The 18672-nt window shown below is 39.3% G+C and overlaps 1 protein-coding gene across 5 annotated transcripts in view; it reads left to right on the top strand.

The window, feature by feature from the left end:
• The window catches only part of ATP9B (ATPase phospholipid transporting 9B), a 166254-nt gene that overhangs the window by 8691 nt on the left and 138891 nt on the right, over positions 1-18672 (top strand). For 3 of the 5 annotated variants that reach the window (XM_031609940.2, XM_031609919.2, XM_031609926.2), the window contains 3 exons: positions 5531-5704; positions 13276-13426; positions 16739-16852. In XM_031609940.2, coding sequence (XP_031465800.1) covers positions 5568-5704; positions 13276-13426; positions 16739-16852 — 402 coding nt within the window. In that variant the 5' untranslated portion in view covers positions 5531-5567. Of the gene's footprint in view, positions 1-3459; positions 4440-5530; positions 5705-8818; positions 8872-13275; positions 13427-16738; positions 16853-18672 lie in introns of those variants that run through there. The other 2 variants (XM_090136846.1, XM_090136847.1) reach the window with 2 other exon arrangements.

The following is an 18672-nucleotide window of genomic DNA, read 5'->3' as shown; positions in this document are numbered from 1 at the left end:
GTGGTGGCACACCATTAATTGCTATGATGTCTAAAAGCAAGATACAATGCAGTGCAAGGCTTTGTATTGGGAGGTGAGTAACTGCGATAATGCAATTAGCAAACTTAACCAGGAGAATATAAAAGCATTGAATGTGAGCCTGTTTAAACGCAGGCTTTTCTTACTGAAATTCAACATAAAGTAACAAAGTGTTTTAAGCAGTAACTTTTATTGTCAAGTGTGTAAATTTGAGTATTTAAAATCAGTTTAGTGTGAGAGTAATCCGTACAATCTTGTGTAATACACCTTGTGACCTGTAAATAACTGCCTTTTGTATTAGGTTCTTTTTCTCTTAATCACTGTTTAGAATAGCAAGAATGGAAGAAGTGTTGCCAGATGGCCATATTAAGAAAAATACCAGATGCATCCTTTTGCAAACAACGTTATTTACAAAGTTCAGTTGTGAGGCTTTTGCCACGTTTTAACCTTCATTTGCCTATTTTTGAAGGGGTTACTGTTAGTAATAGTTCTGAAAGTATTTTCTGTGGCTTTTTGTTTCCCCAAACTACTTTCATTTTTTTCTGTAGTGTTGTTGCCCTCTAATTTGGAAAAGATACAAAGCTTGTTGAAAGTAGATAATGTCTTCTCAATAGAAATTGTGTACTAGAACTCACCCTTCCCCCCCGTTTTATGCCTTCCGAAAAGATTAATAATGGAATAGTGGTTTTAATACAGAGTATGCATATGTGCATTGCTGAAAAACTAGAGGAAAAGTTTAATGCTTTCACATTTTGTGTATTAAATATACAATAGATAGAGGAAAAACAGACCCAGTGATGGTGTTTTCTCACGCCTGGTGTTTGTATAAAATCGTGGGTTTGTTCAAGATTTTGGACAGGTGTAAGTTGAATGCTGCTTAGCATACTGTCCTACAGAACTACAGAATATTCTGAGTTGGAAGGGACCCACAAGGATCATCAAATTCAACTCCTGACTCCACACAGGACCACCCTAAATTCAAATCCTTTGAGAGCATTGTCCAAACACCCTGTGCATCCCATTCCATGCCCACTGCTCTGTGGTGCAGGCCTTTTCCCTGACCCCCAGCTGCCACTCCCCTGACACAGCTCCATGCCGTTCCTTCGGGCCCTGTCGCTGTCACACAGAGCAGAGCTCAGCGCTGCCCCTCCGCTCCCTGTGAGGAGCTGCAGCCGCCATCATGGCTCCCCTCAGCAGCCGCCATCATGGCTCCCCTCAGCAGCCGCCATCATGGCTCCCCTCAGCAGCCGCCATCATGGCTCCCCTCAGCAGCCGCCATCATGGCTCCCCTCAGCAGCCGCCATCATGGCTCCCCTCAGCAGCCGCCATCATGGCTCCCCTCAGCAGCCGCCATCATGGCTCCCCTCAGCAGCCGCCATCATGGCTCCCCTCAGCAGCCGCCATCATGGCTCCCCTCAGCAGCCGCCATCATGGCTCCCCTCAGCAGCCGCCATCATGGCTCCCCTCAGCAGCCGCCATCATGGCTCCCCTCAGCAGCCGCCATCATGGCTCCCCTCAGCAGCCGCCATCATGGCTCCCCTCAGCAGCCGCCATCATGGCTCCCCTCAGCAGCCGCCATCATGGCTCCCCTCAGCAGCCGCCATCATGGCTCCCCTCAGCAGCCGCCATCATGGCTCCCCTCAGCAGCCGCCATCATGGCTCCCCTCAGCAGCCGCCATCATGGCTCCCCTCAGCAGCCGCCATCATGGCTCCCCTCAGCAGCCGCCATCATGGCTCCCCTCAGCAGCCGCCATCATGGCTCCCCTCAGCAGCCGCCATCATGGCTCCCCTCAGCAGCCGCCATCATGGCTCCCCTCAGCAGCCGCCATCATGGCTCCCCTCAGCAGCCGCCATCATGGCTCCCCTCAGCAGCCGCCATCATGGCTCCCCTCAGCAGCCGCCATCATGGCTCCCCTCAGCAGCCGCCATCATGGCTCCCCTCAGCAGCCGCCATCATGGCTCCCCTCAGCAGCCGCCATCATGGCTCCCCTCAGCAGCCGCCATCATGGCTCCCCTCAGCAGCCGCCATCATGGCTCCCCTCAGCAGCCGCCATCATGGCTCCCCTCAGCAGCCGCCATCATGGCTCCCCTCAGCAGCCGCCATCATGGCTCCCCTCAGCAGCCGCCATCATGGCTCCCCTCAGCAGCCGCCATCATGGCTCCCCTCAGCAGCCGCCATCATGGCTCCCCTCAGCAGCCGCCATCATGGCTCCCCTCAGCAGCCGCCATCATGGCTCCCCTCAGCAGCCGCCATCATGGCTCCCCTCAGCAGCCGCCATCATGGCTCCCCTCAGCAGCCGCCATCATGGCTCCCCTCAGCAGCCGCCATCATGGCTCCCCTCAGCAGCCGCCATCATGGCTCCCCTCAGCAGCCGCCATCATGGCTCCCCTCAGCAGCCGCCATCATGGCTCCCCTCAGCAGCCGCCATCATGGCTCCCCTCAGCAGCCGCCATCATGGCTCCCCTCAGCAGCCGCCATCATGGCTCCCCTCAGCAGCCGCCATCATGGCTCCCCTCAGCAGCCGCCATCATGGCTCCCCTCAGCAGCCGCCATCATGGCTCCCCTCAGCAGCCGCCATCATGGCTCCCCTCAGCAGCCGCCATCATGGCTCCCCTCAGCAGCCGCCATCATGGCTCCCCTCAGCAGCCGCCATCATGGCTCCCCTCAGCAGCCGCCATCATGGCTCCCCTCAGCAGCCGCCATCATGGCTCCCCTCAGCAGCCGCCATCATGGCTCCCCTCAGCAGCCGCCATCATGGCTCCCCTCAGCAGCCGCCATCATGGCTCCCCTCAGCAGCCGCCATCATGGCTCCCCTCAGCAGCCGCCATCATGGCTCCCCTCAGCAGCCGCCATCATGGCTCCCCTCAGCAGCCGCCATCATGGCTCCCCTCAGCAGCCGCCATCATGGCTCCCCTCAGCAGCCGCCATCATGGCTCCCCTCAGCAGCCGCCATCATGGCTCCCCTCAGCAGCCGCCATCATGGCTCCCCTCAGCAGCCGCCATCATGGCTCCCCTCAGCAGCCGCCATCATGGCTCCCCTCAGCAGCCGCCATCATGGCTCCCCTCAGCAGCCGCCATCATGGCTCCCCTCAGCAGCCGCCATCATGGCTCCCCTCAGCAGCCGCCATCATGGCTCCCCTCAGCAGCCGCCATCATGGCTCCCCTCAGCAGCCGCCATCATGGCTCCCCTCAGCAGCCGCCATCATGGCTCCCCTCAGCAGCCGCCATCATGGCTCCCCTCAGCAGCCGCCATCATGGCTCCCCTCAGCAGCCGCCATCATGGCTCCCCTCAGCAGCCGCCATCATGGCTCCCCTCAGCAGCCGCCATCATGGCTCCCCTCAGCAGCCGCCATCATGGCTCCCCTCAGCAGCCGCCATCATGGCTCCCCTCAGCAGCCGCCATCATGGCTCCCCTCAGCAGCCGCCATCATGGCTCCCCTCAGCAGCCGCCATCATGGCTCCCCTCAGCAGCCGCCATCATGGCTCCCCTCAGCACTGAGCACAGCCAGAGACCTCAGCTGCTCCTCACACAGCTTTCCTCCAGACCCTTCCCCATCTTTGTAGCCCTCCTTTAGATGCTTAGTAATACCTTTGTGTCCTTACACTGTGTCTGTTCTTTCTTTCGTATCAGATTAGTTTGGTATTACTCAGTTCATGGATTTTCTTTGCCCGTGTTGAAAATTTTACTTCAGTGTGAAACAAAGTTCTGGTTCAGTCGAAGCTGTGTACTGAACGTACCAGCTCACCCTCCAGATGAGAAAATGGAATGAATTTCTGCATTGAGAGAGCTTTTTATTTGTAATATTCTCCGTAGCTATAGAAATTCATGTGTACTACAGACATTCCCAAGCCCTGGAATTCAGTACTTCCATACTGATGATATATGTCCTGGTGTGAATTTGAGCCTCCTGGGCCGTCCCCAGTCAGAGCTTAGAGGTTGAGATTGGTTTGTGCCAGACAGTTTGCAGGCAGGTTTCTGCTTTTTAGAGGTCAAATGCTTGGGAGCTTTCCTTCAGTTTGTGGATGTGGATATTGCCTTCATGTGTACTCAGATGTTTTAGAGTTTACACAGTGGTTTTTTATCTGTACAAATGTACCAACAACTGGATTTTTTTTAATCACTGCTTTTATTTAAAAAAAAAAAGATTGTTTTTTAGGTTGCTGAGGGGAAAATGAACGGTCCTAGGATGCATATTGTAAGAGATACAGTACAGCTTTCATCAAAAAACAATGCAATAATTTTTAAGCTTTGCATCTGTCAAATGCTTTTTTCTGACTCAGCCCTTATTTTTTTTTTTAACTTTCTGAGCTCTAGGAATTATGCTTTACTGCTCCCAATGCAAGAATAAACCCAAGGGAGAAATTGCAGATTACACAAAGGATAAATGATGATTTAGTTTCAGAATTGAAAAAATAAAATGTATGTGCACAATACCCTTTTATTCTAGTCAAATGTTTTCATCACCTGTTCATGTTTAGTGACTGCTTAACTACCATTCTCAGTATTATTAAGTAATATTTTTATGTACGCAATTTTTTTTGCATGTTGGTTGGATGTGGTATTTTTGTTTTTTAAGCATTCTTGCGGTCAGCCTTTCTGACCATTTTGTTTGTGGGGGTTGATCTCTGTATCATTTTATTTACATCCATCAGTTATTTTGTTATTGCATGCAAGTAGATTATCTAGATTTTCTTCTACCTAATATCCTAGTAGTCCTTTGAATGGCATATAACAGGGAACCTGAGTAGTAGTGCTGTTCTTTCATATTTTTATACCACTGAGTCAACAGAAGTTGAAGAATTCACTCAATTTACATGCACTTTAAAGAATTCCCTTATCAAACATTCAGGTGTTTTATCTTGGCTTAATAGGCGTTCCACAAGTGCAAAAAAGGGAGAAGAGTTTCTAAAGAGGAAAGGACCATTACTAGCCTAGTGTTGTTTTCATAAGTCTGCAGTCAAATCAGTTTTGATTTGCTGAATATTTCTGTTAAGAATTACAAAAGTGACTAATGTTTTTTTAACTAAGCCTGATATACTGATGAGTGGTATAGATCTGATACAGATTCAGGCTTGGAGGTCTGCATAGGCAGAAATAGTCATAGGTATATCAGGACAGTAAGTTGGAAAAAACTCAGTGGAAATGCGAAATTCATGCTTCTGTGAAAGCTCACATCATTTGTATCTGTATAAACATTCCTAAGTAAATTATTATTAACAAAATCTTGCAAAGAATCCTTTGAAAAGTAAGAAGCTGCAGTTCTGTACATACAAATTCAATAGCAAACAAGAAATTATATCAAAGTGCTTGGATGATTGCAGACCTTCTTGCTGTGTTACTCTATATAATGCAAATGCTGATGTCAAGGCAAATATGTGAGATGTTTAGGTTGAAAATCTCTCTCTAATGTAATTCTGTATAGCAACAATTATCTTTTAGTACTTTGAAATTCCTGGTAATAAAAAATGTTGTGTGATTATTTATTTAGTGTTTTTATTTCATTTTTACAGATATCAAGTAGAAGATGAGTCCTCTCATTTGGATGAAATGCCACTAATGATGTCAGAAGAAGGTTTTGAAAATGATGAGAGCGATTACCACACCCTCCCAAGAGCCAGAATCTCACAGAGAAAGAGAGGCTTGGAATGGTTTATTTGTGGTGGCTGGAAGTTCCTTTGCACTAGGTTTGTTTCACACTAGAAGTTTTTAACTATTCAATGATTTAAGTGCTAATTGCATCCCTGTAGTCTACATGTATCATAGAAAACATTGTAATTTGCTTGTTGTGCACCTGTTAACTATTTTGCCTGCATCTTCTCTACTAGGATATTCACTAACAGTTAATAAAAGTTCCATGGGACTGCTGCTGTTATTTCTCCTGTGTGCTTTGCTGACCTTTAACTGAAATGAGCTGAAAAGAGGCTTTTAAGAGAGATCAGATACTGAAATTGTAATAGTCCCAAGTCTGTAACATACAAGTATGGTTGTCAATTGTACTCAAAACCACACAGAGTAAAAGATGTTAAAACTTTCCTTGATTTTTTTTTTTGAGGGCATTTATTTCTTAAGGTAGAAAAAAAAAATGTAGATTTTATTGATATTGCTGAAAAGAGAAAGGTCATTAACTAATGATTAGTTAAAATTTTGGCTTTAAGGTTAAGGAAGACGTGTAGCAGTTAGCCTTAGAGTGAATTACAGCTGGAGTTAACTCTTGTGATTTGCTTATTTATAAACTTTGTGCTACAGTCCAGTGTATGTAGTTACATTGGAACAGCAACTTCCTAATTGAATTGCTAGAAAGTTTCCAATTACTGCAATCAGAAAAATAACCTTTTCATCTTTAAAGATGAAATTTGAAAATTATATTTAAAAAGAATTAGAACGAGTGATGTATTTTCAGTTAAGTGATGAAATTTTCTTTTAGCAGGTGATTTTAGAATTTATTTAGACAGGCATTTTTATACATAGTTTTCTTGGCACTTAATAAATTGCAAGAGACCTTACAATTGAACTAGCTAACCAATTGAAAGCTGTTTTTGTGCACTTCTAGTTATAGAGTAACTTTTTTATACAGCTTAGTTTATAGAAAAAGATAATGGTTTTTATTTATTCTTTCTGTAATGTCTTAATAGAAAAAAAAAATGTATTAACTTTGTCATAGGGAACAAGTGTTAGAAGGTAGCAGGAAGGAATTATGGAAGCAGAGTTAGCAGAATGAGAGTTAATATATGTAGTTTATTTTTGGAAGTGGTGTTTTTTAATGTTTGAAAGTGCTTTGAAAGACTGTTTAACTTCTTGGGGGGGGCATGTAAAAATGGAAGTACATCTCAAACAGAAGTTGAGATCTTTGTTACTGTGTTGGACTGAGTTGCTGTGATGGACAGTTTCTGTGTAGCTCTAATTTCTGAATGAGCAATCCTTGTGTGTCCTATTTTTTTACAGGGCTTCAGTCTGAGTATAATTATTCCAGTTATAATTGCTATGCATTTTAGCCTTTGTTTTTCTAAAGAAGTGAGGCATGCTGTGGTTCTCATTCTCAGTCTTCATACATCTGTTGAATTTTCTGATGATGTGAGCATAACTGGACTGAAGGATGGAGGAAGTTTCAATTGTGCCCCTGTAAGTTTAATCAAAATAGGTATAACAGTAAAGAGACCACCTTGTAGCTGCCCTGGCAGAGGTACTGGAGCATCCACAGTGTGTGAAGAAAGGCTGTTAACTGCCTTTTTGGGTTTGTTGGAACTCATGAAAATCAGTGAAATTTCATAAAGACTCATTGATGATGAGAATTGTAAAATGTCCAATTTTATTTTAGAACTTCATAGCTACATCTCAGCTTTAAGCAGAGATCAAAAAAGACATTTGGATTCTTGAGAAGGAAAAAAGCAGGGAAAAGGCATTGTGGATAAATTGTTTTGCTACACTATCATTTCTCTGTGCTGTCAGTGGGTTGTGGATGAGGTATGTGTGTAGGTCAATCCAGAATACTGAAAATTTCTGTGTTTTGTAGAAAAATGAGCTGCTCACATGAAATGGATCTGGGTTTCAACTTGCTTGCCTCTACTTGGGGTGTTTCATGTAGCCTTCTGTCTTATAAACTTCCTTCAGCTTGTCTCCTGTTGGACCAGAGATGCTCTTTCTTTAGACATTGAATACCTGGGTTAGGAGCTGGGATGCCTGTGGAGCTTTACCTGTTGGGATCTCAGAGCATGGTGGCTGTGGTGTGGGTCTGTCAGTGTGGAACTCAGTGTCAGCTGTGAGGCCCAAAGTGAGCGCATGTCCCTGTTGGTGAGTGGAGGAATGTTTCATCCTAACTCTTTCCCCCCAGCCTTCACAGAAGGAATATCACTGCTTGTCTGTGTTCTGCTGTTCTCTTCCCTGTGGCTCAGTGCAACAGCCAAGAGTTGCACCATGGGAAGTCTGAGTTGGAAAGACTTCTTCTCTGAAAGAGTGGTCGATCATTGGCACAGGATGCCCAGAGAAGTGGTTAGAGTCACTGTCCCTGGAAGTGTTCCAGAAACATGCAGATGTAATACTTACTAACATAGTTTTGTGGACTGATGATGGGTTGGTGGTTGGATTTGATGATCTTACAGGTCTTTTCCAACATTAATGATTTTATGATTCTACATTGTATGCATATCTTATTGATGATGTAGTTGTAAGAAAATTCTCTCCTAAGCAAGAGGCCCTGAAGGAGTTTGTCATTTGCTTTGCTGATTAACTCAACTGAATTTTGATAGATGATGGAGTCCATTTAGTCTTGAATTGTATACGGAGACATTTAAATCACATTGGAATTTTCTGTAACCAAATGTGATGGGAGATGTATTTATTTTTAATGAAAATAAATACAATTTATTATGAAATAAAAAAATAAATTGTATTTTTGTATTTATTTATGAAATAAAAAATAAATGCAATTGAATAACAACTAAATCAAACCCTGGAATATCAGTAGGAAACTTAACAGGCAGAGGATATTCCCACAAGATAGATGCAGAGATCTGTTTAGTTAAGAAAATTTGCTGGGAGGAGGAGGTTCCCATGATATCTTACTGAAATCTTATCTACTGGTTCAATCAAACAATATAAAAACCTCATCTTAGGTGAGCACTTCTGGGTATGTAGATACCCTTTGTGGTCTTAAGGAGATTTAAGGACTGAAGGCTTCTTAGGATTTTATCACTAGTGCATTCAGTGTTAACAGTTACCCATATTAAACTTTATGCATGTTTATTGGGACCCAGTGAATACTAGAGATTTTGACTTGCCTATCTGTTCTTTAAATTTCCTAGGATCACTGAAAGGACTGTATAGAAGACATGGAAACTACTGACTGTATTGCTGTGTATGTAGTCATTATACTGTGTTGTAGAACTAGTGTGTAAGCTATCAGTTTGGTAGACAATTGGATGTAAGTGTCCATCCAGTTAGAATTGAGAGGATTGTGATATGTCTTCTGCAAAGAACTGAAATGTGCTTGCTTGCATAAGGTGAGCTGCATTCTAAGTACAATATCTGATGAAATACCAGATTGATTCAGCACAGCTGTCTGAAACCTGTTCAGTTCAACAGAATTTAAAGCTTAACCCTATATCTGTGGAAATTAATCTCATACCTGAGACTAGGTGAAGTTTGAATTTCAGTTTCCACATTCAGAACTTCATTTTGTTCCTTAAATTATATTGTAAATTTTTCAAAGCTGTGTTAGAAAGGTGAAGACCAAATACTACACATTTGTCTGGAGCTTGGCAAACAAACCCCCAAACCCACTAATTGTTTTTATCTTGCATTATTGGAATGCAATTTATTTTTTAGGAGTGAAAAGCCTTCATCTTACTTTGCAGCTTTACAATTTTATATTCCATAGATTTACGTATTAAAAAATCATCTGATGGTTATTGTTTAATTGAAAAAGTTTCACCTTCTTGGCAGGAGCAAATATGGCAGGTTTGTCAAAGTTCAGTGTTCGTTAAAATTGATTTTGTAAAAATCCTTTATTCAGCTTTTAACTTCTGTGCAGACAATAGGCTATTGTTAGCCAGAACTGAATACTGTGAACTTTATTTGCAAATCTGTGCCTTTCTAAGTTTTTTACAATTGAGAAGGAGGAAAAAAATAATCACAACACCTCACAAAATATAAGTGCATCAAATGTTGCCTCAGATTTTGAACAAATTGAAGACAATCGATATAAATTCAGAAACTGTGTGTTTCTTGCTTTCTAGCATAGGTAAAAGAAAACTTTGTGATATATAGCAGTGGTTTTGTGGCTGTAATCATTTCCCCTTTAACTTACAAATTCTCTTCAAGCATGTGAAATTATAATGCACGTAGATCAATACTCTGGAGTTCTTTGGGCTGGATTGATTTCTTTCTCATGAGATTTACATTCCACTTGTTATCAAAAAACACTTTGTCCCTATGAAAATGGTGCCATTGAATGGCATTTCCATATGAAGTGAAGGGGATATCAAATGCTCGGATTAATTTGGGCTCTAAGATGGCCTGTACACTTTCAATTAATCTGCGACGCATTTGTTATGCAGAAGCATGGGAAAATGCTGATCTTTAAAGAGTGACATGACCACTGTGTTGCTTTTGGCCTGATTACTGAAGCTACCTGTTGAGTACAATAATTACAGTATGTTTTCTTTGCAGAACTAGTTTCTGCTACTTAAAACCTAATAAGGAAAAGCTGACCCTTGCAGACAATGTAGAGCTTTTATATTATCTTTCCATTATGATGAAAATGCTGTTTTGTGAAAGATGCTGGCAGTTAAGCTTGTAGGATAAAAGTAATTAAAAAGGGGAAAAAGAAGTCCTTATTATTAGAACTACAGAGTCAGTTGAGACTTGCTTTAGCTTTTGACTTGGTGGGATGCTCTGTATTTACAAAAAGTTAAGGGTTCTTATTTAACAATTCATGTTTTTGAGTACAGCATCAGTAATGTATAAGACAGCTGTGGTAATTCCTTCAAATAAAAAAAAAGCCATATAGTACTTTAAAGTTTTTATTTATTAATATGTTTGTTCATACAAACAACATTATATTGATGGAGACATCACATCTTACAGCTAATGTTTTTTAAAGAGAAAGACTTCGATGCATTTTTTGGATATCCTAGACAAATGCATTTGAAATAAATGTTTAAATCAATTAAGATGTGTTATTCTTTTATTATAATCACTGAGTCCATAGTGTAAGGTGTTTTCATTAAAGATTTCAGGAAAATCTGAAGCATCTTGATCGTGCTATACCTTGCATTGTTTTTATGGATTTTTGAAGTTCAGAGGATGTTATTCTGATTTATCTCCTGATGTTTGTTTCACAGAAGATGGAACAAAAATCCCACTGAAGGGTCAATATTCTTGCAGAAGAATCGTTTCCATGTTATAGAATATTAAAGAATAGATGAAGTATGTGCTGGGTTTTGGTAGATAATCTGGGTTTCAAAAATACCTATTAGACTTCATTGTTCCTTAAAATTTGGATTAATGTAAATCGGTTTGGATTTGAGGGCAACATCCCTCTCTCAATTTCCCTGTGATACAACAATGATTACTGATAAGACTGTAAATTAGAAATACCAAATGATTTTGACTCTTAAGTTAGTAAAACTCATCTGAACCATTACAGTATTGATCTGGGCACGAGCCAATTTCATCCGAGATTTTCTTGTGTATGGATTTTGACATTGTTAGCTTTGTGCCAGTCCTTTCTATGAGAAGTGTCACAGTTGTTCTCAGTCGGATCCCATTCTTTTGTCTGTACTTCTTGGCTAATGTACTTCTGCTGCCTAATGCCTGTGGAAATTCTAGAAAAGAGATTGTATTTAATGAAATGATTTAAAAAATACAAGATTTGAAAATCTCTCAGTAGATTTGTCTTGAGGCTTGTAAACAGGCAGATGGGTATCATGCTTTTGTTTGCTTTCTTTGAGAAAATCATCTTTTGCTGCAAATCTGTATCAGCTGTATAGTTGAGTGATAAACTTTGTGTTTGTATTGTCCTCTCCATCCCTTGCCCTGAAAACTAATGTGTATAAGGCTTTAATAATAGAGCAGTTTTACTAAGTTTAGATCTAAGGTGTTATAGTACTTGGTTGTTCCACTTTTATGCTTCAGGAGTAAATGAGTCCTTGCAACTATGTTCACAGTTCTAATGAGGGATGAATCTGACTGAAAACAGATCCTGTTTTTATTCTGTTTAAGCTTACAACTGGATCAGTTTGATGGTCTGAATTTACCCATACAGTTGTATAAAGACTTCTGTCTGCTCAGGATAAGGGGCAAGAATGCACAACTTTATTATTGAAGGAAGGTGGTACTACCATTTTAGCAGGACGGGTTCACAGCCATTAAACTGCCTGTGGAACTGTGTAGAAGGCAATGCTGCTCATGTTAGTGTAAAGACTTTTGCCATAATGAGGTATCTTTGGTTTTTTGAATATTATTAAAAAGCATGACTGCATTTGAAAATTCAACTAATGTTGTTAAAGTTTTCAAAGAAGAATAACTGTCGCTATTTAAAAACGATGGGAAAAAAATTTGGAATGGGTGTATATTTGTAACAAACCTAAAATGCACAGAATCAAATCAAATTGGTGTCCCTCCCATAGTGAAAGAAGGAAATGCTTCCTTTAAGAAGGAAATGCTAAGAATCCAGCATTCAGAGCTGAAGTCCTTAAATACCACCTTGTGAGTACTGTGTAGTGGCTTTTCCCAAACATAGTGAATGTTGCTTTGAATGATTTTACTTCTGCGTAGTCTAGTTTTCTATAAGAAAATTGTAGAACTTTGAATTGCATTTCTTCATTGGCAAAATTATTTTGTAAATAGACCTGTGATAATATAGGTTACAGGTGGCATTTTATGTAGGATGTGGGATTATGTAGCGTGTAGTGATGTAATCAGTCTGTCTTCAGTGCTTATTTGTGCATTCCATGTCACTGACATTGTGGAAGAAGTTTAAGAAGGGACTTTAGTGGCCACCCAGTTAATTCCTTGCCTGCACGGTACAAATTGCACCTACTGTATATTTCTGCTCCAGCAAAGTCTGACAGCTTCAGTAGTAGCAATTCCAGCTTCCTTCAGCATTTTGTTCCACCATAGTCATTAGGAGGACTCCTGTCTGTCTGTCACTTGCCTCTGCTTCCTCCCAACATTGATTTATTTGCCACAGATGAAGCCCATCATTATTTTCTTCGTGGAGATAGAGAACAATTTTTTCAGTTTTTATTAGGGTGAGGTGTGTGTAACTTGACAAAATCTTATTGGACTTTCCTGTAAAGAATGTGAAAATGTTTTTTATATATATATTAAAATATATTTGTTATTTATCCATATTTTTTGGAATCATAGAATGATTTGAGTTGGAAGGGACTGTAAAGGATATCTAATGTCCTTTGTCCTTCCTCTCCCCTGTAGGGACACCTTCCTCTTGGTTGCTCTAATATTTATTTTATATTTCATATTTATAATCACATGTTTCACGTTTTAAATATATATTTATGTATATATGTACAGATGCACATATTTTAAAGTGTATATTTGTGTCAAAGTAAAGAACTTAGTGTAAATATTAGAAGTAAACACCTTGCTTGTCAATGTAGATATGGAGGGAAAAAAAAAAAAACCCACCCTGTTTTCCTTATGTGTTTGCCTTTAGGATTCCATGTTTGGAAAACAAAGATCACGTACATCTAATTTATAGTTTTAAAATCAAAAATTGTTTTTGTTTTCTTTTCAGTTGTTCTGATTGGCTCATAAACATTTGCCGAAGAAAGAAAGAGCTGAAGGCCCGCACGGTGTGGCTTGGATGCCCTGAAAAGTGTGAAGAAAAATACCCTAAAAATGCCATTAAGAATCAAAAATACAACATCTTTACCTTTATACCTGGGGTAAGGCTGCTGGTTTTCTGATGTTGGACTGACTGTATGTTCTGTAGTACTTTTGTCTGTTCTGCAAAAAGATAATTTTATGTGCCCAGATTCTTCATTTTTTTGACATTTATCTTGATGTCTTTAAGCATGTGAGTGAAAGCAAGGCTACTTTTTCTTAAATGTTGTATTTTCAAAGGCATATTTACATGAAAAATGTTTGCATGTTTTGTGTGGTTGGAATTCAGTGAAGCATTACTAATTTGAGATGCATTTCCATGCACTTTTCTGTAAACAATTAGAAATTTAGAATCCCCTTCTTGAAACACAGTCACTCCTAAACGATCAATTATGGAAATACCAGAGAACACTAACTAGAGATACAACCAACTGACCATCAATGTACTCATACAGGTACTTTACTGTACTCACTGCCTTTGAAAGCATAATAAATGATGCACTCTGAGCTATAGAATGCCTCATAAGGAAAAATCCCTTCTATTTATATGAAAATAAGCAAGCCTAGGTTAGTAGACCAGTACTTCTCAAAGTTGTAGTTCTTATTGGAGTTTTAAGAATAATGAAGTCTTGGTTTTGATTGTAGTCCTTCAGACAGTACTTCTGTCATGGAGTAAATGTGGATTTGTTGCTTTTTGCCTTTTTCTTTGGAAGAAGCTATGCGGTACCTTAATAGTTTGCTTCTTTTTTGTTTGTTTGTTTCCAGTGTTTAAGTTGCTTGCTTACACAAGTAAGCTGCTTACATGAAGGTGAAATGTTTGTTCACACTCTCAGAAAATTAGTTACTATAAGGAAATATAGCAATAGGTAAGAAAACTGTTGAAGCATCAGCACATAAAACCTAAAAATATATGGTAACATCCCATATTTTAGTAGTACTTTCCAAGCATTCAGTGACCTGTTGCATTCAAATGTAGGATGCATCAATTTTTTACAAACATTCTTTGTCTTAAATTTTTTATTTCAGTGATCATGCAGATGTATGAGTATTGATTCTATTCCTTTGGTGACTGGCAGATGCTTTCTAATGCATTTCTTTATTAAAAAAGAGACAAATGGCTTTGTAATTAAGACTGATCTCCTGTCAGATAAATAAAATGTCACTTATCATAGGTAGATTAAATATTCTCATCTCTATCGAACCGAGTAAATGTTTTCTTCTCAAGTTTAAATTATTAAATTCAGTGAAATTGGTTGAGGTGCATATGCTTTCCTAAAGGTCACAAAATTCATTAAGCATATAATAAGCATTGATTATTGTGACTAGAAATCTTCAGTGTATAGTATAGATCCTAAACTAGATTCATGTTTCCTGTAAGGATTAGCCATATCTTGCAATTCTCTGTTGAGAGCGATTTGTTTTTCACCTCTTTGGATAATCTTGACTTAGCTGCATAGACAAAATCACACACATTTAGTATTATTTGAAATTCTGTAGTAACAAAGTGGAATCCTAAGTATGAAGTTCAACAGTAGGTGAAAATAAAAGGCTTTTGAATTTTAATTCTGGACATAAATCAACAGTCCTCATTGATTGGAGGTACTCTGTAGCTGTTTTTGTTCTGTTCAACTGCAAGTAATTTGTGGACAGCACAGTTGTATTGGTTCCAAATCCATAGATGTAACTAAATGTTGGCCTGAATGAGTTACCCTAGTTGAAGTCTTCATCATGTGAAATCCGTCTTCTGCTTAGAAGCGTGTTTTTTAACAGTGAAACTGACAATAGCTAGTTTACAGTGATTTTTATATCAAAAAAGATAACGTTCAGATTAACAGGATATTACTGGGTGAAAGAGTTATGATGTTTTCAAATTTAGGTCTGATTTCCTTCCATTTATTAAAAAAAGAAAAAAAAAAAATAGAAACAAAACCAAAACAGCCTGCTTCCAATAGCATGTGCTGTTTGTTTATTATTTCATCTTAGTCTTGACACCTGTTCAGGAATTCTGTATAAATTCTCGTAATACCTGAAGTGGTCCACAGTTTATCATTCCTCTTATGAACTTCAAAGCAGTAGTCTATTTTTTTGTTATTAGTTTTATGTGACTTCAAGTTTCCTTAACGAGACTGAAGTCTTTGTGCTGAAAAAGCTGTCAATGATCTACTATATTCAAAGAATTTGTAGGAAAGTGCTGTTCAACCTCTGCCTGCAGATCTCAGCCCAGTCTGTAGGATGGATGTGCTTGGAGGCCCAAAGCTCCCAGAGTATTTTGTGGACTTTTTCTTTGACCAAATAGATCAAGTCTTTGTAAACAGCAAGAAAAAAAACAAGGCAAGAAATGATGAGCTGCATCACTATTGTGATGAGATAGAAGTGCTGAATTAGTTTCATTCTGGAAGAATGCTCCAATGTTCCTTACAAATTCAAATTCAGACTTTTTGGCTTTACATATTTATCATTTCCAATCTTGAAATCTCCACTTCAGGTTTGAGGTTGCTAGAGAGTCTTTTAACAGAACAGCAGCAATGTATCGCTCTTGCAAGATACTGACTGGTAAGGTGCTGGTACTTTGTGCTTGATGGCCAGACACCTTAAAATTAATTCTCTTGGGTATTTATTTCACCGAGGGTTTAGTCTTTTACATAATTAACTGGTAATACTGATGATGAGAGCAGTATATATGTGTGAAGTAATTTTGATTTTCACGCAGAAGTCATTGCATTGCACACTCTTCAAATGTGGCATTTGAGCTGTTTTGAATGCTTTAACTTTGAAACAATGGATTACTCACTGTTTCAGGTGATGCAGTTTCAATTTTACAATAGCATTTCCAGTCCAGTAGCCTCTTCTGGTTATTCTGCCAGAGATACCATGTTATCCTCACCTTCTAATGAAGCACGTGGAGTCTGCTTTTGTGCTGCCACTATAGGGGGGAAAAATTCAGAAACTTATCTTGCTTGTTGTCATAAACATAGTGGATGTGAATTATTGCAAATTTATTTTAAATTCCACGGTAAATTTTTTGCACTGTGATCTTGACAGATGTTAAATGTTTTTAAAGATCTGTAAGCTCACATAGTTCAGTTTTCAAAATATTAAAAAAATCCAGGGAATTGCTTTGTCAGGTTGAGAAGTCATTGAGATAGAAAGAAATTTTTTCAACAAAAATAGCTATCTAATAATAAAATGATAGTATTATACTGTATAACACGCTATATAATATCCTAAATACTATATACACTATTACAGTACTGTGTTTGTATGGCAGTATCTACTGTCATGATCAAGTGATTTTATATATATTACGTGTAATATTTATATGGATATAAAAATTATGGTATTTATCTGTTTTATGTTCTTTTTCTCTATTTTAGGTTTTATATGAACAGTTCAAGTTTTTCCTGAATCTCTATTTTCTCGTCGTGTCCTGCTCACAGTTTGTACCAGCACTGAAAATAGGCTACCTGTATACATACTGGGCTCCTCTGGTAAACAGAAAAATGCTATTAACTACACTTTAAACTTCAAGTGAAAAGCTAATGTATAAAAAAATCTCATAAATTAGCATCAGATAAGCTTCACTGAATAAATATGGAACAAAGAAAATGCTTAAGTCAAATTGCAGTGGGTATTGCAGGTGGAGTTGTTTGGTAATGCTTTTTGTCAAGTGACCAGTCTGAATGTATAATGCTTCTTTTTAGCAGTTGGTCGCCTGAGAGATTAGAGAAAAACAAAAACAAATCTCAAAACAACAAACCTCAGAACTTTAGCTAATAGAGAACCTCATTTGGAAGGTCCAGTTCTTTTTTGTGTTGACTTTTCTTCTGGCTATAGCAGAATTGAAAGCACGCACTTTTTGCTTTCCTTCTGTCTACTTTGATCATGATATTTTTTTCATAAAAATTGATGAAGATTGCATTTTTTTTTAAGCTGTGGATAAAGCAGAAAGAAAAGGTGTCTTGGAAATAAGTTACTCATTAAACATGCTTTTCCTGGTCGATTGCACTTCCAGGTGCACTGGTTTCTTTTCAATATGTCTTTCTATTATTGAGCTCTCTGCAATATTTTCTTGGGAAACTGTTCAAATCAGTTGCCTCTGACTTGGTTATCCTGAGGTTTGGAAATTGTATTCTTTTCAGAGGAGAGACCCTTTTAGAGGTATGCCAGCTATATTATTGTGATCTGTAATTCTCATCTTATTTGTATCAGGACCATTAATTCTTTTTCATCCTCCTAAGACAACCCCCTCTCCCATTTTTAAAAAAAGTCAGGAAAAATAAATTCTTTGTTTTCCAAATTCATTTTAAAAGGAAGTAGTTTTTTACAGTGGTTATTCTCAGAGGTATTCGAGAACAATGGCATTCTGACTGCTTGAGTAAAGGTCATTTTCAGCAAGTCAATGTAGTAAATATTCTGGATTGATTTCATTGTTTAAATTGTTGCAACGTGTGTCCATTTAAGTACTGATCAAGGAGAGGTTGTCTGGAAATAGAGGTGTGAAGAATCTCCAGGACAACTTGTGCTGCAACAAAAAAAACCCAACAATTCAAAGACAGGAAGATTGTTCAACAGTGGGAGGTCGTAAGGGAGTATTTACGAAGGTCTTTCTTGCTGACCCAGTAAGAAAAGACAGAAATTAACCTTGTCTGGAAGTTGATCTCTCCATTGTGAAAAGCTAAGTAGGGATCTGTAGATTAGTGGGGTGGTAAGGAAAATAAAAAATAAAGAAATCACTTAGTGTGACATCTTCTCATCTCTATCAAAGAGTAAGCAATTCCCCCAAACTTCATAATGCAGATCATCTGTTAATAACATAAATGGTCAGTTCTGTATAGACTGATAGGTCTTATTAAAGGATACTTTGAATATCATTTCCAGTTTTCCCATCCAGCAACATGATCACAGCCTGTGCTAGCAGTACCCCCTTTTTGGTAGAAATTGCTGAGAAAAGTTCAATAATCAGAAGAGTAGCTATAACTTAGTTTTTGTTTGCTTTGTCATTAAAGTGTCTGAGGAAATTGAACATAGACAAGATTGCAAAAATTCAAAAGAACTCTTTCACAAGTAGAGCAGCATGTCTGTCCTGTCACACCCACAGACCATTCGGAGTGTAGTTGACCGGTTTTGCACTTCATATTTTCCAACATTGAAAATGAAGTTCTGAAACAAGACTGTCTGAACTTTCTGCTAACTTAAAGGGCTAAATTGAGATCTGAAAATTGGGTTTCAGTAATACTAGCATGACTAGGAGATTTGGTTGTGCCCTAGGTATGAGTAGGAATATGTTTTACGAAGGTAGTTTCTTCCA

The sequence above is a fragment of the Phasianus colchicus genome, chromosome 3 (genome assembly GCF_987193195.1).
Source record: "Phasianus colchicus chromosome 3, bPhaCol1.hap1.1, whole genome shotgun sequence".
Classification (NCBI taxonomy): domain Eukaryota; kingdom Metazoa; phylum Chordata; class Aves; order Galliformes; family Phasianidae; genus Phasianus; species Phasianus colchicus.
This window is presented reverse-complemented; position numbering and strand designations above follow the sequence as displayed.